The sequence below is a fragment of the Aspergillus pseudoviridinutans genome (genome assembly GCF_018340605.1).
Source record: "Aspergillus pseudoviridinutans IFM 55266 DNA, scaffold_2, whole genome shotgun sequence".
In the NCBI taxonomy this organism is placed as follows: domain Eukaryota; kingdom Fungi; phylum Ascomycota; class Eurotiomycetes; order Eurotiales; family Aspergillaceae; genus Aspergillus; species Aspergillus pseudoviridinutans.
Genome location: NW_025091282.1, coordinates 84686 through 104954, shown reverse-complemented (window position 1 = coordinate 104954; position 20269 = coordinate 84686). Strand labels below are relative to the sequence as shown.

Here is a 20269-nt window from a genome sequence, read left to right as displayed (position 1 = left end):
AATATATAGATCCCAAACCGTCTGCACCATGTCTGTTATATTCCTTGGACTCGCAGACGAGTGCAAGGTACAAGTAGTCAAGAGATGCTATAGTTTCGCAGCGTATGCCCTCAACCATGTCTATGGCTTTAGCACCAAGTCTGCCCCGACACACCTATTGCACACAAATAGGTGGGTTGGGTCCACCCGTTTCTTGATCGAGAGCAATCGCTCATACTTGTTTCCCCAGAACACTTGTTGCCATTGGGGTTCGTACCTAGAGATTCATGTCAGATGAATTCCCCGGCAGTTTTCTTGTTTTTTGATAAAGGGGGTAGATAAGGGGTAAGGACTACTCACGGACTGGCCTCATTCACATATGTCCCTCCGTCTGGGCCAACGATCTCGGTAAAGCGCTTGCTCAACTGTACCATCTTGTGTCGCTTCTCTCCCTTCTCGCGGGCTGTTGCATTATCCGGCCAATCTACCCCGATGCTCATAAGCGCGTGGCTGTGTTTCCAGATCTCATGGACGGCAGTGTTGTCGCGTTCCTTGTTATTGACTTTGCCAACTGCAAAAGAGTAACGGATTAGCATGATGAAACCAACTGCTACAAATAGATCTCCCTTACTGAAATTGAATCCCGCCATTTGATCATTCTCGATAATGAACTCTGCCAAATCGTCCGCCTTTTCCCGGATTATGTCTGCTGTCAACAGTCGTGACGTGTCCTGATCGTTGGTCCCGATATTGGGGTCTCGCAGGAAGGTTTTCAAATATCCATCCCAGTTGGAGGAATAGGCTCCAACCTGTCCCTTGACACCGGGAAGCTGTGTTAAATTAGAGAAGGAAGCGAAAGTCTGGTTAAAAGATTCTATGGTGCCGTTGGGTTGAATAAAGATCGCTTGGAAGCCCCCCATAAACAAGCCATATCCGGTGTAACCTGCGTCAGTGACAGCTGGGAGGAGTTTTAGGGATTCGGAAATGAGCCGCTTCGAGCTGGAGTTGTTGGTTGTGTTCAGTTGAACGAATCCAATGGTGAGGTTTTGTGTGACGGGATGAGTTTTGTAAGTCACCGACGTAACAACCTGGGTATAAACGGGTCAGCGCCAGCTAAATATATCAATCACCGTGGTTCTTAGCATAGATTCACATACACCCCAGGCACTTCCACCGCCGCCGCGAACAGCCCAGAAGTAGTCAGTGTCCGAATACGCATTGATCACTCGGTGTTTTCCATCAGCGGAAACAATGCTCATTTCCAAAAGATCTGTGCTCCTATTAGTCAGCGCTTCACTGGCAAAATGAGTCTTCTGTCACTGACTATCGGCAGCGAGGCCATAATAATGTGCAAATGGCGAATGGCCTCCTCCAAGCAAATATCCTCCGGCGGACCCAACGGTGCGCGCTGATCCTCCAACTATTAATACTCCCTGTCTTGCTGCAGCTTGGTATACGTCTACACGCTCCCCGTCAGTATCCCACTCTATGCATTAGAGCCAGTAGAATCATTCCACTCACCGAACCACTGCTCTCCAGCCTGCAAGGTTGCAGCAGGGATACCATTGACAGCTGCTGGTGCCCCCTGTGGGACAAACGACTGGTGCCAGTCGATGCCCTTCAGATTGTGAGTCCAGATGGCAAGAGCTCCTTTACCGCTTGATCGACCGAGGCTGTGGTAACTTTGTCAGTTGTGGATCCAATAGATAATCAAGGCTGTATGCTCACTGGTCATGTCCTGTGTTCTTGATGACAAGAAACAGATCCTTCTCGCTAGCAAATTTCACAGTCTTCTGGATATCTTCAACACTTTCAGCCCGGACAGCATAGTACGGCACTAATTAGAGCATCACATCATTAGTGACCAAGGATAGTAGAAAGTGCTTGGGCTCTCCTTCAAGTATTACCTATCCCTTGGTCGCATGGAGCGCTAACGGGTGTATCAATAAAGCACTGCCCGGTATTTCCCATCTCCCATACGGTTGCGGAATACGCTCCTGTTTGGTTCGTTCGCCAGGGGCTATCTAGCCAGTGCTGCCTTGCTATGTTGCATTGGTCGGCATTATACCTCTCCGTGTGACACACGGCAGCAGATGGAAAGGAGCGAATCAGTCGCCCACCAACGGTGGTGTTAAAGTCACTCCAAGCCTGATCATCTGGCCAACAGCTGTCACCATAGGCACATCGACGCCGGGGATGGGCTTGTGCATTCACTGCAATGGTGAGGATTGCCGCAGCCACGAGAGTGGCTCTAGCGTGCACGATCATGGGGGCTCAACAGTTTCGATGATAAGTTAGAAAACTTGAATGAAGGGGTCTATGAATGAAGATGATAAGAAGTTGTAGTGTTGCTATTGATGATTAGGACTGTATAATCCAGGATCTTACAATGATATTTATATTCTACTGGAGGGAGCTTTGGGGGAGTGCTGCAAAATGGGCGAGTACGAAGTTGCCAAATTAGGCAATAGTTGTATGATATGGTAGAAAATACGAAATGCGAACACGACCAGTGGAGCAAGCCCAGATTGCCCATAATTCTTGGCTGCTCCATACTCTGTCGATCCACATGGTCAGCTTTCACGTTAGCGTCAGTGACACAGTCCCATGTTGAATGTTGGGAAGTACTGAGGGTAATCCCCTGGAGCAGGCAGATATTTCATAGTAGGAACACCAGAAAGGTAAGCCAGACAGATTCAGTGTGAGAGGTAAAAATATGATAGGCTGTGGTTCAGCACTAAACGATGGAAGAGTCTACGTCACGTGCAGGCACATGACTTTCCCTATTTTTAGGCTTTTTCCCACATGGCCAACACCCACCACAAGAACCTTGGCTGCGTTTTGACGCTAATCCAAGCACTATATCCAAGGAAATGACACACTCACCACATATAAGTTCTATCAGTATAGTCATATTGTGAGATGCCGGATCTTCCGACGCTAGTCTTCATACCTGGCTCCTGGCATAGACCCACATGCTATGACAAGGTGACCAAAATCCTTCATGAGCAGCATGGATTAAAGTGTGTCTCAATCGCCCTCCCATCAACGACGGGAAACCCGGCTGCGACCTTCAAAGATGACATTGATGCTGCCCGTAAAGCTATATCCAGCGAGACAACCCAGGGGCGCAATGTGGTTGTCCTTGCACACTCGTACGGCGGCATGATTGGCAATAGCGCTATCAAGGGTTTCACGCGGCCACAAGACGCCACCGCCCAAACGGGATACGTTATCGGTCTCGTCCTCATAGCCACTGGCTTTACACTGACAGGACTGGCCTTCATGGATCCGTTCTTCGGCCGTCCACCTCCTTCCTGGCGGGTCAATAGCGAGACCGGCTATGCTGAGCTTGTCGCTCCTCCACGTGAGCTTTTTTATCACGACTTGCCGGCGGAAGAGGCTGAATTTTGGGTTTCTCAGCTCACGACCCAGAGCCTGAAAGCATTGTTCGAGGGTGGTGAGCATGCATATTCTGGTTGGAAGGATGTGCCTGTCTGGTATATTGGCACCGTCGAGGATCGGGGTTTGCCGGTGTTGGTGCAACGGATGCAGGTGGGTATGGCAAGGGAAATGGGTGGTAGTGTCGAGCATAGGGAGCTACAGACCAGTCATTCACCATTTCTGAGTCAGCCAGATGTGACAGCAAGGATCATACTGGAGGCAGTCGAGGCGTTTACAGTCAAGCAAGCGGGAAATGAATCTACAATGAGTGGACGTGGCGATGCGATATCAGTGCCGATGGCCAGGCTTTGGCAGCCTTTCACATGGATTAGATTTGGACTACCGCTGGCCCTGGGTCACGTAGTAGGAAGGTGTGTCCTCCTGTTTAGCTGGGGGAGGAAGTTATGGAGGTCTGGTTTCAGGTAATGTGGTCTTTAATATCAGTGTGACGGATCTGGTAAGGTGAATATGGCCTTTGCAATACCTCTATCCCAGACAAGTCCGCGCTTCTCTCTTCCTCACTCGACAGAGACTAGCTATCATGGAACAGCAGATATCCTGAAGTCTGCTGACAATGTATTTAGTCTTAAATGTCTATAGAACCTAAATAATATATGAAAATCTCCCATTCTGGCATTTTGCCCGGTTGCCTTCCCTGCTTGGGGTAGGCGGGATGCTAAAGGAAAACAGGAGGAAATGGAAAGTCCCAAATCACGCCTTGTTTCGTGTGCGATCGTGTCGACTGCCATCATGGGCACCAGCAGAAACGCTACTCCCACAGTCCTCCCTGTTTACTGTTAAAGCATGCCTGTTAACAAGATCTTAAACAACTCTAAATATCATCTTTCACGCCCATAATCCTCAAGAAGGTAATTAATCACATAACCCATTCGCTGCTTTATCTCATATAGGATGTCAGCCAACTTGATCACCTCTTCTAGCTTACTAGTTATTACTTTAGTACCTCCCAAAGCACACAATACTCCTAGCTCCATCTTTGTTCGTCATCATTTAGTTAAGCTCCGCATTCATAGCCCATTCTACTACTTCTAAGTCCAGAAGCTTGTAGTGGGACGATAAGAGTCTTACGGAGGAGTCCATGCCCAGGTGATTAATTTAGTAAGTATCAACCAGTGCAGGTTTCTCCATTTCCCAGTGAGATACTGTAGGAGTGACGGGGCTGGATCATAATATAATTCGCATGCATCTCTACACTTTTTCTAGATTTCAATCAGGGTTTAACTTCTCTTGGTCAAGAGATTAAGACTGCCTGTCAAGCGGCAATTTGATACTCCTCCTTTGGTAACAGTTGGGAGTGCAAAAAACACATGGTAACGAGCATGTGATGTCTGCTTAGCCAATATCAAGCTCGGCAAGCTTCTACAAAACAGGGTACTATTCGAAGGAATGCAATGCACATAATGGGATAATGTGTATAAGTCCCTTCTAGTTCTATTCCTAGTAGCGCTGTGATTCTTTTGGAAGCGACAACAATCACATCTTCGCATGCCATCCCTTATCATTGAGATGCAGACCAAACATTCCCTGCGGGCAGTCCCCATATCTGAACCGTAACGAAAAACGGGTCCAACAAATGATCCCATCTGCCAGGACACCTGTTTCCTTATGGTCACGGTCTATATTGCGCACATGCCCATGTGGACCCGAAGAAGCACCTCCCGCAGCCCGAACAAGTGCACAATCTGGCCAAATGCAACCAGGACATGGAAAATTTGATGGCTCGCACCCTATGTCTGTCAGCCACAGCCAATGGTGATACGGACAAACCACTTTTCAACTTACGATCAGATCGAATCGTGCTGGCCAAAACTTTTCTGGAAACCGGGTGACGTACACTGCCGTGCCGACGGCATATGACGAGCAGGTCACCGTAAGACTGTCCAGAGGAATGCGAATTAGGCCGGAAGAAGCCTCGGCCCACACAACATGAAAAATGGGGGCTAAGCCACTCGTGGCCAGGAGGAAAAACACAGCTGCCCTATAAAGAAGGTTGGCAGAGTCAAGACGCTGTAGAGCCAAAAATGGCAGGGCAAAACACTGACCTCCATGGACCAGCACGTGCACCATCCATCCGGGGATCTAGCGCAACCCAAAAGATCATGGCGGCACAGAGCAGCGTGAAGAAGATATATGTAGCTTGCAAGACGGGATAGCCGTATAAGGCAAAATAGGTCACTGAGATACATGTGGTTGTAATGGTCATCACAATCCCCAGATAGTCAAGCTTCAAGAAGGCGTGAGCGACTTCAGGTGAATGAGCATTGGTGGCATGGAATGCGGCCTATGATGATAATGTTCAGCCTGTGAGCAAGTTCTCAGGTCTCTTGAACCAGGCAGGAAAACTGACAGAAAAGATCAGGCATCCTGCCGTCCCAGCAACATAGGTCTGGATAGCAAGAATATCAATCACAGGCACCTCAAGCGGCAGTTGAATGATCCAATAGTCGATTGCGAGAAGCAATGTGAGAAAGTACATGCCAGGAATGATATGAGACCAAGTGTTGACTGATTCATTGTGTAGGTAGAACAAAGACCGGAAACACTGTCCATAGCTGTCTAACTGAGCCCGATACCCGTGAATGATATAGGGGTCCCATTGCATCCACGCGGGGATTTGAGATGCATGGAATACGCGTTGCTTCTTAGGAGGCTTAGACACATTGACAGGAGGATATTCTACCACCTTCGGGCTTGATGGGCTTAATAGATAGGAAAAAGTGAGCCGGACAGAAGTCATGGCCATGGTTTCAGCGGAGGACTCGGATTCCTCAGAACAGCAAAGACTTGATTGAATAAGTGTGTGTGTGGTTTAGACCACAAGCTGGTTAAGCAGGAACTATTTGTACTTGCTAGCTGATATGACGAGAACACAGGATAAGTTGATGTGAGATAAGACCAGACACAGCAGAAATGTACCAGATCCACTGTCTTATGCGAACCTTCCCTGAAGATATTTACAGAGGCTATGGAGACCATCGACCGCCCCCAGTCCTTAGAACCGTCCAGGTCAAGGCCATAGTCACCCGGTATACTGGCAGCTTTTCTGGCAACGAGAAAAACGTCATGGAGCTCTAATCTGAATCACGGAACCAGAAGATTCTGCAACAGCGTGTTCTACTGCGTGTGCTTCGGCGATATAACCATAATCAGTAATCCTGCGAGGCTCTCCCATTGGAGCTGAATGTTCAGATACGAGGGAAGAGGATTAGAGAATGCCAAAATTCTTATGGCGGATGTTTGCGAAGTTGATGCCTTGCTCAGCCTACCCGATTCCTTGTCAGGGAAGGCCGATTGAGACTGCAAGCAGGGTACATTTCCTTGAATTAACAAGACGCTGACAAGAATAGTTCACGGAGGTCTTGCCCAGGCAAGGATTCTTCCGGTCAAGTTCACATTGACAGATGGGTCCTGGGCGTTGAGCAGAAGTCTGAGGTATAGATCTCGATTGTGTTCATACCTATAGAGTACAGCTGGTGGTAATGACCATTTGATAATACAATACATACTGACCGTACCGTACCTTACCAACGCTGTAACTTTACCGTTTTGCACGCTGCCATACCAGCCTTAGCGCGTCGAGTTCGAACCATTCGGATGCCTCCCCACGGTCCTTGCCAGTAAGGTAGCCACAGCGGCGCCAACCGAGGTATTCACCGGCGTCTCCGAGTCTGGGGTCGTGATAAACGGATACCTTACCGAGCTAATCTTAGCATGATCAACACCGTCTCTACCTTGGCAACCAATGACGGAGCCTTGGAAAATAATAAAATGATGGTTTCCCGCGCTTGAGGCTCCGATGCCCTCCAACTCCGCGATCTCGTATTCATCATCATGCCACCATTCTGCAAGATTGCTGTCATCCAGCTCTACGTCAAGGTAAGTGTATATCGCGGGTATCTTTCTAAAATAGCTTCATCCATGAACAAACAGAGAAAGGGGAAAAAAACAAAATAGACCCACATTCTGTTTCAAATCCTGGAGTACACTTTTCTAATACGCTCTTCTTCTAGCCCCTCAAACCCGCCGACAACTTCGCGCGGGCGGTGAAATTTATCAGAGAGGCTGCTGCGCAGGCCTGCCAATTGGCGGTACTGCCCGAATTTCATCTGACCAACTGGATCCCCACTGATCCTCGTTTTGCTCCCCTCTGCGATGACTGGGAGACTTATCTGCATCGTTATCAGGCCCTCGCCAAAGAGTGTAACATATGCATCGTACCCGGATCGATAGTGCGACCCGTGTCTGCCTCCCCTACAGCTGCAGCAGGGACCACTGTCTCCGACAAGCAGACGCCGAGCCTAGAAAATGTAACCTTCTTCATCTCCAACACCGGTGAGATTCTAGGCTCCTACGTGAAAAAGAATCTCTGGGGACCCACCGAGCGAGCGTACCTTCGATCGTCCGGCGACAGTCCACACCGCGTCATCTCGACCCCGCTGGGTCCTGTCGGCTTGCTGGTGTGCTGGGACCTAGCCTTCCCTGAAGCCTGGAGAGAACTGGTGTCGCAGGGAGCCAAGATCATCATCGTGCCCACCCTGTGGACTCGCAGTGGTGCGTCTGAGGCAGGCCATCGCCAGAATCCTTCTGCACCCTCCCTGTTCCTCGACAGCATTCTGACTGCGCGAACGTTTGAGAATACCTGCGCTGTCGTCTTTGCCAATGCAGGCGGACCTCCGGGGAGGAACTACTGCGGACTCTCCCAGATCAACATTCCGTACGCGGGTCCTCTGGTCCGTTTAGGTACTTCCGCCGAAGGAATGGGCGTGGCGACGCTGGATTTGGCGGTTTTGGAGGATGCGGAAGAAAACTACGCGATCCGCTCCGACCTGACAGACCCCGTGTGGCATTACAGGCATACTCACCGGGCTCCAGTGGAATCATCCAAAGGCAGGCTATAGATAGGGCGAGAACGGCGATGGCGCGCTAAGCTGTGCTTACCTGCCTTAGTCAAATGTCGTAATTAGAGCCGTTGAAGCATGTCAATCAAATGAGTACATAAAAGGAACAACAGCACCAAACTCGGAGAATTCTCCGTTCAATGACGATTGGGGATCAGCGAAAATTGCGCGGGGCCAGCGGGTTAAGCCGGCTGTGGAGCTTCTCCCCGACGTAGTCTGGGGTCTGACAGGTGACAACACATAAGTTTGCGCTGCATCGGCTGAATGATTGGACTCGCTTATTGTCTCATCACACTTGTGTTACATCGGCTCTGTGACCCCAAATGGAAGGTTCCAAGAGATTTCTTTGCTTATTTACTCTGAAAGTTTAATCTAGGTTAATCGGAGCATTCGCTATCGGTCTTTATTTTCATGCATGCATGACTCATTCCGGAGCCGGCTTTCCACATGCTGAAAAACGTGATTGTCCCTGTTGAAGGATAATTGCGATCATGTATGAGGTTTTCAACTGAATCCCGGCAAGCGGCAATGACCGACGAGGCATAGCTCCAATCAACTTGAGACGTACTTTCTGCCTACAATCAGAACTGGACTTTGTGGCTTGCGCTACGAATCCTTCAGGATCCATTACACTCTTATCAGACATTGAAAATGTGGTGATCTTCATAAAGACGCAGATGATAGTACTTGACTAACTAGTGTCTCTTGGATAAACCAAGTTTACAGTATCACAGCTAGCATTGTGCATTCGTATGCAGCTCTTGACGAGACTTATAGCAAAGTACAACACATACAAAGTCTGACCCTGTTAGGCACCCGTGATGGTAATCTTCCAAGGTCATATTTCGGATAATGACACGCGCGGATTAATTCAAGAGTGAGCAATCTGATAACTAAGCTTTCCACTTCGAGATCTACCAGTCATGCAGATCCAGCCCCATATCAGCAAAGCATTTTGTGACGAATACGGGTTCTTGGCATAAGATACCGTACCATTTAATACCGTACGCTTTATGACTACATACGCTCAGCCCAAGTTAACCCTGCCCTGCCAGTGGCCATCAGGTTTCCCTGTATCAATTACACTCATCCCGCTGGAAACGCGCCTTCATCGGACATATGTCCCGTCCAGGATCCTGATCCCCCGCGGGAAATGGTCTCTGAATGGTGTATCCGACGTGGTGAGACATGCGGTCTATCATCGCGTTGGATTCCGGCGAGTAGTGCTAAACTGGTCAGTCATGGCTGCTTCCATGAGGATTGAGTCCCAAGAAGGAGGCAACATACTGGTGCTTCTCTTCGTTCGTAGTTCCGCGGTATGTCCTCGTCCAGATAGAATGTCTTGACGTCGTCAATGAAGAGGGTTGTTCGGCCGTGTTTGCCGAACTTGCCCAGCACACCCACCATGTTCGTGTACTGGGCGCTGCCTCCTGTTAGCAAGGGGCAAAGGATAATGTCCAAGTGTGCCTCACAGAGAGCAGATGGCGCCCTGATTACCAAAGACAAACCCTGGGTTTTCTGCTTTGCTTTGGTTGTGTCGCAGGTGATGGTGCTCCGCCATGTCTTCTAAGGATAAAGTCTCGCCGTCCTTCGAGAATGAGAGCAGGGACTCGAATAGAGTCATGTTGAGGTTGATATTGTCGCCTACTGCACGGTCGTTGCGTGTTGGCGCGGCCGGACAGTTGATCACATATTGTACCAGGTCATCCTACCAGACCGTTAATTCATACTCTTTCAGAAAACGAGAGCAATATCTTGCATTGAAATGATCCAGATTAATGGTCTCAGGCCATCCATGCATTGCGAACGTCGGCGCCAACACTAGCATACTCTGCGGTAGGGAATTAGTATAACGATGACACTCAAGGGATTCTTCTGGTGGGAGAATAACGTTATCATCGCCGAAATTCCACACCTTGCGGACGGCATGCGCCAGCTCAGCGTAGGTGATATTTCGTCCACTTCGATTGATATATCCTCGGTTCGCCAGCGCATTCACCGCGGGACATGACGAGCGACGGTATTCCCCGTCTTTCTCTGAGCCATTGAAGTGTCTCTCGTAGTAATTGACGGATTCATCAATGTAAAAAGGTTTCTTTTCAGGAAGGATATGATATGGAGTGGGGATGAACGGCTCGTTCAGCCCAAATCCTCGATCGTCGTCTACTTGGAGGACTTGCTGGTGATACTTTATAGCATAGTCCCAGTCGATTCCACGGGGATAGGAACTGACGGTGGTTAGCCAGAGAAAGACAAGAGCAATCGTTCTCATTTTGAGGAGAGGGAAAGTGATCGCGGGAGTACTGGAAGACTGAGAGATTTCCAGAATCTCGGCTTTAATATGAGTTACCTAAATACGAGGTTTACCTTGCTTGTCCTTATCTCCAGCATCACCAAGCCAGCATTTGTTGGATTGCGGGAAATGCCTCAATGAGGATGTCTCAGTCCCGTTTCGAGCGTTCCATCATCCATGCGTGAGTCGGTTGGATGATGCCCCGCAACGGAGACATACCTACATGTGTCATCTCTCCCAGACGAGCTCGGGTGTGTCCAGAAGGGCAGGTCGGCGGTCCCGTTAGGTAAGTGCATACAGGTACATACGGTAATGCATACATACATCATACAGCCTTGATACACATGTATCAGGCAATAGTTGGTGAATATATTTTGCATACATTGTTGTCTTTATTGCTTAATGCGGCTTTCCTTATCAGGAATGCTCCTATGTGCACTTGAGAGACGAGGTCATCCCTGTGGGTCAGGTCGGATGTTGGCCTGATTAAAGTCCAAGATGAGAAGAGTGAGATGGCCAGGATCTGTGGTGTGGAGGGTAGAGCAAAGAGGCATATAGAGAGGTGAGTTTCTGGTTGGAAGGCCCCGTTTCTGCTTCGTCCAGTCTTCAAGAAATTCTTGAGAATCTATCCATGATGGTCTTCAGTCATTGCCTATTTTTCTCGTCCCTTTTGATTTACTATGCTGTTGCACGGCCAGTGGTTCCCAGCCAAACGGTGATGGAACCCTCCGCAGCCCTTCCTAGTGACGTGGACCAGTACACACTTCCCATGTTTGATATCAAACCCTGGGAGCGAGTGTATGAGGTCCGCCTCGCCCGTGAGGGATATCTCTATGGACCACCTTTGCTTGGGAACACATCGTTCTTTCCCACCGGGGTGCTCGGGGATGCCATGGTGGCACGAGATAAGGCTGCGTGGTTCCGTGATGTGGAATATGTCAGCAACAATGTGTACCCCGAGTGGAACAAGGCAGCCACAGCACTGGCAAAGGTTTGTTTGCAGAAGGGATCCACGCCCGTAGGAGGAACCTGCTAACTGAATGAGGCGGGGGGTATACAATCTCTCTCCAGCTACGCAGTCATCTACGAGGAACAATGGGCCTCCACCTTGCCGGACGGGGTTGCCCCCGGCATGCTGACAAACTGGACCCAGGACCTGCTGTTCTCTATGGAACGGCTCTCAATCAATCCCTACGTGGTTCGACGTCTTCACCCGCGCAAGGACCGGCTCCCGTTTGCGGTCGATGACAGAGTGGTGCAGCACCTGGCGGGAGGAAGTACCCTTGAGGCCCTCCACCGTGATGGGCGTCTTTTCTTTGCCAATCATTCATACCAGGCGCCGTATCCCAAAGCACCTGAACGCTGGACAGCCGCTTGCACTGCCTACTTCTTCATCCATCCACGCTCAGGCGACTTTCTCCCTCTGGCCATCAAGACGAACATGGGGAGTGACCTTACATATACTCCAATGGATGAGACAAATGACTGGCTGTTTGCGAAGATGGCTTTTGACATGAATGATCTGTTCCACTCGCAGCTTTACCACCTGGCAAATACACATGACGTGGCGGAACCCGTCCACCAGGCGGCCTTGCGGACCATGAGCGCTCGTCATCCTGTTCGCGGATACCTCGATCGCCGTATGTTCCATTATTTGTCCTCATTCATTTAGTCCGGCAACTACTGACAGTTACAGTGATGTATCAGGCGTATGCAGTTCGCCCTATCGGAGAAGAATTCCTCTTCAACGATGGGGGCTTCTACGACAGTTCGTTTGCGCTTCCAAACTGGGCTGGCAAGAAGTTCGCGACGGATGCCTACTGGGAGCACGCGGGGCATTTCAAGGCCACGAACTTCTATCAAGACCTGTTTGACCGCGGACTTGTGGACTGCACTTATGGGCCCCGCTTGACCTCATTCCCGTTCTATGAGACAGTGGCACCCATGGTGGAGGCTATCGAAGAGTTTACGCGAACATTCGTGGAATTGTATTACCCAGAGGAGGCACTAATGGATGTAGACAATGAACTACAGGATTGGATCATCGAGGCCATAGAAGCGGCCGAGGTTATCGATTTCGTGCCGGCCCCGATGCGCGAGCGCCAGCAACTGATCTCCGTGCTCTCACACATGGCTTTTCTCGCAGGTATTGCTCATCATGCGCTCAATGGCGCGACGGTCGGCGAGGCCTCGGGGGTCCTCCCTCTGCACCCTTCCTCCTTCAACCGGCCCCTACCTGAAACCAAGGGGAGTATCGATTCCCTACTCCCCTGGTTGCATAACGAGACCGAGGCGCTGAAACAGGCCTCCCTCCTTGTGCGTTTTAACCGACCATTGCTGGACGAACAGGAGGGAAACCTGCCTCATATGTTTTCAGGATCCAGCTTCCTGGCGCGGACTGGAACCGCAATTCATCATGCCGAGAGGAGGTTCCGGGAGAAGATGTGGGCGATTAGCGATGATATCCGGGTGAGGCAGTTTGACGAGAGGGGTCTGTCGCAGGGGATGCCGTTCATCTGGCGATCGATTGATCCTCGAAAAATTCCATACTACTTGTGTGTGTAGCCTTGCATTGTGTGGATGGTTACGCAGTGCATTGTCTAGGAAGTGGCTGTTGACCCGTTTCGTGGACTCGTTATAGGTATATATTTTGAATTGTGAGTGTACACCAGGTACAAGATGATTCGTCAAGTGAAACCAAAGTATTTTCTCAAAGTCCTCATTGAAATAGAATATTTGCCGCACGGCAGATAGCTAGTAACATTCAACTAACCAAATGACAAGATCGGAGTATCCATGACGGCATATCCATATGTCGAGGGAGTGGCCCTGCATTGATAGAGAATCTCAGTTTCGACAAGACCCTGATATAACTTGTATGCTGCGAAGCAACTACAGCTTAGACCCAGTCTTGCACACAGCGGAATTCCATGCTTTCTCAACTGCTTCTGCATACCGTGCAGGATTATCTGGCATGTGCGCGCAGTGACCCGTACCCTCAAAAAGCACCTCATCGACCTTCCAACCCTTCTCTTTGGCTTCCTGAGCGTGGTCCCAGACATCCCGCCAGTCAGTCATACGGTCCTCCTTCGAGTACATGTAGCACACGTATCCTGCTGCGTCAGGGTCATCTCGTTGGGGCGCTGGACCGACCGTCTCCTCCTCCAGGAGAGTGCGGCGCATGAGACTAGCCGGGTTCTCGTTTCCGCATGCAATCCAAGTGTAGAGCAGGACCAAGAGAAAGTGAACCACAACTGAGCCCATGAGGCGAGATGACGGAGGAAGAGAGAAGACCATCGCATTGTAGGATTTCCAGTATGTTCCCTTGGCTGGTGTACTGTCCAGCACCAGCCCGATCAACGGCAACGGCTGGGAAACAGTCTCCCTGAGCGTAATCAACAGCTGCGTCGCGGTGTTGGTTCCGCCATTGGAGAAGGTATGCAGCAGGATCCGCGGCGCGTCACTTTCCGCACTCTCTGCCAGGGTCTCCAGTACGACGTCCACGGCGGGCCGGATCAGTCGACGCTGGCGGGCGTAGCTGCTCACTAGGATCGAGACCTCGGATTCGATCAGCAGGATTCGGGCATGAGGAGCAATGGAGCGGTGCAGATCGGTGTATTTGGCGATGTGCTTGGCCGAGGCCCCCAGCCAGGTACAGACGATGACAAGATGACCAGGCAGCGCTTTGTCGGGAGTTGAGAGCCAGGTGCGTGTGGCTATGCGAGTGAAATGTGGAATTAGAGACCTGCTCCGCGTTCAACCTCGGCGTTTTCGAAAGTATCGGTGGTGCATTAACAAAGGGCAGTATTGACAAGGGTGCTTACATGGTGCGGGATGACAAATCAGGCGTTCTTTTGCTCTTTGTTTTGTTTTTTCTGTGATGTCTTTCTGCAGATACGGATGAAAATGAAAATGCAACAAAAGGGGCTTCCCCTGCTCTATTATATGCCATTCCCTTCGTCTCTCTTCCGACCTGGCATAGCGGCCAGTTTTCCTGCCCCCAATACCGACTGATTCAATTGTCCGTTTTATCTTCGCTTTCACGTTCATTCTCCTCGCTATTTCATTGCCCCACACCTACTCGCTATGGAGACTAAGCAGTCCGAGAAGCCTCAGGCCGAGGAATCTCCAGCTCCAGCACCAGCACCACCATCAGCATCAGCATCAACTCCAGCTCCCCCGAACGGTGGATTGGCGGCCTGGTCGGGCGTCTTTGCCTCGTTTCTCCTCTTCCTCACTACCTGGGGATTTTCCACCGCCTTCGGTGCATTCCAGAGCTACTACCAATCCGATCTGCTGCACACCAGCTCTCCGTCTCGCATCGCTTGGGTGGGCACTGTCAATGCCTTTTTCCTCATCTCCACTGGCGTCATCGCCGGTCCGCTTTTCGATCGGGGATACCTTCACCATCTGATGATCGCCGGCTGTTTCCTGACCACCCTCGGGCTCATGATGCTGAGTCTGTCCACGCAGTACTACCAAGTATTTCTCTCCCAAGGACTCTGTTGTGGCCTGGGTAGTGGCTTGATCTACGTCCCCGCCTTGTCGTTGGTCTCAACGCGCTTTACAACGCGCCGTGGCATTGCAGTTGGCCTGGTCACCTCAGGCGCGAGCGTGGGTATGCTTCACTAATTTAAGTTTATTGAACCGCTGAGCTGATTGAAGTCACTCCACCCCAGGCGGAGTCCTCTTTCCTATCATCTTCATTCGTCTTCAACCACGTATCGGGTTTCCCTGGACTGTACGGACCTTGGGCTTTATTCAGCTGGCCTGCTCGTGCATCGCAGTTCCGCTGTTGATGGTCACTACCAAGACCCGACGAGGTCCTCCCCGGCAGCTCATCCACTGGCATGCGATGAAGGAATGGAGTTTCAATGCTTACGGGATCGCCAACTTCCTCATGTTCATGGCCTACTTTATTCCCCTGTTCTACGTCCCTGCCTTTGCCTCTACCGCCCTCCGCACTTCCACCGACCTTAGTTTTTACATGGTCTCCATCCTCAACGCCGGCTCTGCCTTTGGCCGCATCGGGTCCTCCCTGCTGACCTACCGACTCGGCGCCAGTCACATCCTTCTCGCCAGCGTGATTGCTTCGGCGGTGCTTCTTTTTGGCTGGATCGGCATCCATTCCGTTGCCTCGTTTGTCGTCTTCTGCGTGCTCTTTGGCATCTTCTCTGGCGTGCTCATCTCCGCTAATCCGCTGGTCATCGCCCACCCGGTAGTCTCGCCCACTCCTTCAGTGATTGGGACGCGCATGGGCATGCAGTGGTTTGCAACCAGTCTTGGTGTGTTAATTGGAGCGCCTATAGCGGGCGTTATTGAGGGTCATGGTGGAGACAATGGCTTTCTGGGATTGCAAATCTTCAGTGGAGCAGGGATGGCTCTGGGAGCAGCATTTCTGCTGGTGCCGCTGATGGCAGTTTGGCGACATGATCATATGCAAAACAAGGCGTAAGGTTGGCATCCAGCCTACCCCAAGGGTGGTAGGGGAAGCAACCGGGCAAAATGCTAGACTTGGGGGGCGACCTGTCAGCCATCAAAACCTCGGTTAAAAAGGTGTCTAGACAATGTCGCATTTCTAGCGTAGTGGGAATGTTAGTGCATAACCTGGTCCACACGACTAAAGTACGAAAAACGCAAGGTAGAATTAGTGCTTATGCTGATCATCTTCGTGTACAATTAGTGCTTATGCTGATCATCTCCCTAGCTGCATCTCGTATGGTAACTATCATCTGTACTGTTGTGGTACGAACCGTATCATATTGATACCAATACCAATTACCATACATCACGTTTCTTTGCGTATTGTATATACCCAAATATGTCATTCTGGAATTCTTGTCACGAATCTAAGAGATCCGCCAGTGTACTCAATGCAGTAACACATCCTCTAGTTTCTCAGCTTCAGAACAAACTTGACGACATGCATCCTGCATGTCAGCCTCTGTTGCCACCCGGGCAAGTGTCCAATGACCCACGGAGAATCCTTCATCGCCTTGCCAGTAGGCACTCCTTTCGGACCGCTGGCTGAATATGGACATTCCGGTCCTGGCTTGCGTGGAGCGGGGCGTCTCTGCTCATGATCTTGTTTTCGTCTCGTGTTGATGAGGGCCTCGGACAGACTGGTATGGTCAAGCAGAAAGCAAGGCATTTCCCTCTAGACATGCGGGATGATGGACGATAACCCAAGGCATAGAAATGATCCTGCCGGACATAGGACCCGATTAGGTAGGAGGAGACACCCAGTTGGAGCCGTGGCTAGCCCATGCTCGATACATTCCCCGTCCTGCTTGCGGTGTGCTTCCACAAGGGAGTTGCTGAAAGATGTCAGCTTCCACCGAGGCAGAGAAAAGTCCTACCCCGCCCAGCGCAAGAGATAAAAGGCACGGGCGGCCAGAGGAGATGTGGCTGCTCATAAATCTCCCGTCAAAAGTGCTCTTTACCTCTCTGCTTGGAACCTCTGTCGTGTTTCTGTGAAGAATTCCGAGCCAGATATGGATTACTTCAAAGCCGTTGACCTGACCCTTCCCCCTCACTTCATCGCTGCCCTCAGCAGACCAACCGTCCTTGCTGGCTTTGCATGTGTCTTTGTGTTCTCCCAGCTTCTGGTCTGGACTGTCAAGTACTCGCGCAAGAAGTCCAAGGGTCTGGCAGATATCCCTGGTCCATCTGGATGGCCCCTAATCGGGATTGGCCTGGATCTGCCGGCCCGCCCCCGTGAATTGTTAAACTCCTGGGCAACCCAGTTTGGTGACACCTTCAAGGTACGCGTGGGGTGGTACAACTGGGTGTTTTTTAACCATCCAGATGCGGTCAAGGAAGTGTTTGATCGGCAGGTGAGCCAACCCCTCAACTACGAGTCCCTTGCTGTCAGAATGCTCATACAGTATAGGCGGCTGTCACGTCCGGCAAACCACCTCTCCCCATCGCCCAAGAATATTGTCTTCGGGGCGATGGCGTGCTGCCGATGACCTACAGTGCAAAGTGGAAACGTCTGCATGCCTTTTTGAAGCAGCTGCTTAATGCCAAGGCATCGGCGGCGTTTATCCCCAGCCAGGAATTTGAGATCAAGCAACTTCTATGGGATCTCAGCCATGAGGCGGGGAAAAACAGCACAGATTTCTATATGCACATCCGCCGCATGACCTTCTCCATTGTAATGACGTCCGCGTACGGCCTTCGGATCCCTCAGTGGGACTGCCAGGAGGTCCGTGACGTATATGGAAACATGCGGATGCTGTCAATCATCCTAAGCCCCGGGGTGTTCTGGATTGACGTATTCCCGCCCCTTAACTGGTTACCACGGTTTCTATTCCCGTCATGGCCCAAAGCCAAGTTCATGGCACAGAAGATGCACGCAAACAAGATGAGGCACTGGAACAACCTCAAGGAGCGGATTGCCCTCGGGAATGCGCCCGACTGCTTCGCCAAAGACCTCATGGAGTCAAACTACCGCGAGCACGGACTCGAGGAGGAGACGGTCTCCTGGCTAGCGAGTGCGGTGCCGGAAGCCGGAGCGGAGACAACGGCCAGCGCACTCAACGGCATGATCAGGTACTTGGCCATGTTCCCGGAGGCCCAGGCCCGAGCCCACGAGGAGGTCACACGGATCCTTGGCGATGAGCGGATGGCCACCCTGGCCGATGAGCCACAAATGCCCTATATCAAAGCAGTGATCAAGGAGACGCTGCGGCTGTGTCCCGTGGCCACGACGGGGCTGCGTCGGATGGCTGACGGCGATGTCAAGTACCGTGACCACGTCATCCCCAAGGGAACCATCCTGCTCGCGAACCTGAACGCACTGCATTGGGACCCGGAGCGTTTCCCGGATCCGTTCAGCTTCAAGCCGGAGCGGTACCTCAACCATCCCAATCGATCAGCGGTGTACGCAGCCGGGGGGGACATCATGGCCCGTGACCACTTCACCTTTGGCGCCGGACGTCGCATCTGTCCAGGAATCCACCTGGCAGAGAACGGGCTGTTTTTGGCGGTGTCCAACCTCATCTGGGCCTACGAGTTCAAGCTGCCCCTGGACGAGAAGGGCAACGAGATCGCCCTAGATATCAGCGACGAGGGATTCATGGAAGGTGCCATCCGCGTGCCAAAGCAGTACACCGTCCGAATCCTGGAAAGAAATCCGGCGCGGTCCCGGCTTATCCAGGAGTCGTGGGAACAGGCCCAGAAGGATGGATACATCCTGCGAGGCGTACGTGTCGATGCGGATGGAGGAGTGAGAGGCAGCGCAAAGGTTAAGGCATAAGGATCATGTCCCTGATGACGTTCAGAATATACTGCTCACTTGCGGGGGATTTTTCTCTTTATTGAAAGTTGAAGGTAGCGCTATTACTGCTTTAAATTCAACAGTTTTGCTCATACGTACAATACGTTGAAATGTTGATCGTCTAGTACGTGTCTGTCTCGAGGGGCATATAGAACTCAAACAAGTGGCCGCCAGCTGTCTTCCCTCCTGATCGCGCTACTTCAGCGCCACTGAGTCATGTAAAGCCTCCCCTGTCGACGCCTGTGCGCATGCTTATCCAATCAGCGAGCGGTTGAGAGAAAGAAAGCTGCGAATCCACAGGGACTGAATGAGCTCTGGCGCTTCAGCTTCCAGAACAGCTTAGACATGTTAGGAGTCCCATGCCGTTAGCGGCGCAAAGCCACGCGTCTGTGTGGCTTGATTCCTCCTCTGGATGAGCTGAGGTGGATATGTTAAACGATGATCACATCTAGCTAGTATTGAGGAATATGAGCTTAACATTGTGTGCCTGACAGATACCAGCAGGGCACTCATACTAGATCATTCTCGGGATCGTAGGCTAAAGTCCTTGCTCATGACTTAATCTGCATTCTGCACCAGGTGTTTCTGCCGAGCAGTATATTCAGATGGCCCCCAATCCCGTCATAAACCAGACCTGGAAGGGAGAAAGCTGGCGCGTCCCTCAATAATTTGGGGTCTGGCCAAGCCATAACATACCGCTGATATCTGACTACAGGGTGCCAAGATAGCTAACCTGCCTTAAGCTGTCATGCCCGGTCTTAATTTTCCAAAAGATTCGTTCATTTTACCTGATCTTCAATAAATTAGATGCCATATTTCGCTTGATGAAGTTGCTAGACTTGCCTTGGAATGAATAATCTATCAAGGCCTCGCACCATTCATGAGCCCGTTATGGTTTATGTGATGGCTTCTTGTTGGGATTGGTGATGTTATCATAAGCATAATTTGAGTTATGTATGTTATGTAAAGCATGCCCTGCACATCATTGCATAACACCCTGGTATTCTCCCCATGATCTGCTGGGCTTTACTCGGTGATAAGTTAACCCCGAGATAAATCCACGCCTAGTTTCAGAGCAGAACAAGAAATCTTACTCGGTATTGTTCCCCTGGTCTAGAGAGTTGTCCACCATGGCTTATACCATCAGTCAAGTTCGGGACTGGAATGCGTCGTTAAGATCCCAACGTTCAAAACTGGTGGCCCTATTTGTAGGGGGAACAAGCGGTATTGGAAAGCACGCCGCGATAAACTTGCCAATGACGTCGACCAGCCGACGATCTATCTAGTCGGCCGCAATGCAGACGCCGGTACCCGGATTGTGGGGGAGTTGAAGGCAGCAGCCCCAATGGCTCT

At 50.9% G+C, this 20269-nt stretch overlaps 9 protein-coding genes across 9 annotated transcripts; 5 read left to right on the top strand and 4 right to left on the bottom strand.

Moving 5' to 3' along the window:
* Nucleotides 1-120: 120 nt before the first annotated feature.
* Asppvi_002085 (FAD/FMN-containing protein) lies at nt 121-2247 on the bottom strand (the record flags this gene model as incomplete). The annotated part of the gene is made up of 8 exons (XM_043298078.1): nt 121-256; nt 340-550; nt 611-1067; nt 1137-1249; nt 1304-1438; nt 1501-1652; nt 1708-1816; nt 1887-2247. The coding sequence occupies 8 exons, from the start codon at nt 2245-2247 to the stop codon at nt 121-123; spliced, it is 1674 nt and encodes a 557-aa protein (XP_043154013.1).
* Nucleotides 2248-2901: 654 nt separating this feature from the next.
* Asppvi_002084 (alpha/beta hydrolase) lies at nt 2902-3849 on the top strand (the record flags this gene model as incomplete). Its single annotated transcript, XM_043298077.1, has 1 exon — nt 2902-3849. The coding sequence occupies one exon, from the start codon at nt 2902-2904 to the stop codon at nt 3847-3849; it is 948 nt and encodes a 315-aa protein (XP_043154012.1).
* A 1211-nt stretch (nt 3850-5060) lies between these two features.
* Nucleotides 5061-6187, bottom strand: Asppvi_002083 (hemolysin-III family protein; the record flags this gene model as incomplete). The annotated part of the gene is made up of 4 exons (XM_043298076.1): nt 5061-5171; nt 5227-5422; nt 5487-5725; nt 5792-6187. The coding sequence occupies 4 exons, from the start codon at nt 6185-6187 to the stop codon at nt 5061-5063; spliced, it is 942 nt and encodes a 313-aa protein (XP_043154011.1).
* A 1088-nt stretch (nt 6188-7275) lies between these two features.
* On the top strand, nt 7276-8342 carry Asppvi_002082 (carbon-nitrogen hydrolase family protein; the record flags this gene model as incomplete). Its single annotated transcript, XM_043298075.1, has 2 exons — nt 7276-7320; nt 7455-8342. The coding sequence occupies 2 exons, from the start codon at nt 7276-7278 to the stop codon at nt 8340-8342; spliced, it is 933 nt and encodes a 310-aa protein (XP_043154010.1).
* A 1076-nt stretch (nt 8343-9418) lies between these two features.
* On the bottom strand, nt 9419-10614 carry Asppvi_002081 (putative toxin biosynthesis peroxidase; the record flags this gene model as incomplete). Its single annotated transcript, XM_043298074.1, has 4 exons — nt 9419-9568; nt 9630-9765; nt 9815-10050; nt 10234-10614. The coding sequence occupies 4 exons, from the start codon at nt 10612-10614 to the stop codon at nt 9419-9421; spliced, it is 903 nt and encodes a 300-aa protein (XP_043154009.1).
* A 652-nt stretch (nt 10615-11266) lies between these two features.
* Asppvi_002080 (putative arachidonate 5-lipoxygenase) lies at nt 11267-13200 on the top strand (the record flags this gene model as incomplete). The annotated part of the gene is made up of 3 exons (XM_043298073.1): nt 11267-11626; nt 11681-12275; nt 12332-13200. 3 exons carry the CDS (start codon nt 11267-11269, stop codon nt 13198-13200), a joined length of 1824 nt encoding a protein of 607 aa, XP_043154008.1.
* A 327-nt stretch (nt 13201-13527) lies between these two features.
* Nucleotides 13528-14615, bottom strand: Asppvi_002079 (TMEM53 family protein; the record flags this gene model as incomplete). The annotated part of the gene is made up of 2 exons (XM_043298072.1): nt 13528-14351; nt 14609-14615. The coding sequence occupies 2 exons, from the start codon at nt 14613-14615 to the stop codon at nt 13528-13530; spliced, it is 831 nt and encodes a 276-aa protein (XP_043154007.1).
* Nucleotides 14616-14721: 106 nt separating this feature from the next.
* On the top strand, nt 14722-16090 carry Asppvi_002078 (putative MFS monocarboxylate transporter; the record flags this gene model as incomplete). Its single annotated transcript, XM_043298071.1, has 2 exons — nt 14722-15253; nt 15315-16090. 2 exons carry the CDS (start codon nt 14722-14724, stop codon nt 16088-16090), a joined length of 1308 nt encoding a protein of 435 aa, XP_043154006.1.
* Nucleotides 16091-17129: 1039 nt separating this feature from the next.
* Asppvi_002077 (cytochrome P450) lies at nt 17130-18895 on the top strand (the record flags this gene model as incomplete). The annotated part of the gene is made up of 2 exons (XM_043298070.1): nt 17130-17471; nt 17528-18895. The coding sequence occupies 2 exons, from the start codon at nt 17130-17132 to the stop codon at nt 18893-18895; spliced, it is 1710 nt and encodes a 569-aa protein (XP_043154005.1).
* Between the last annotated feature and the right edge of the window lie 1374 nt (nt 18896-20269).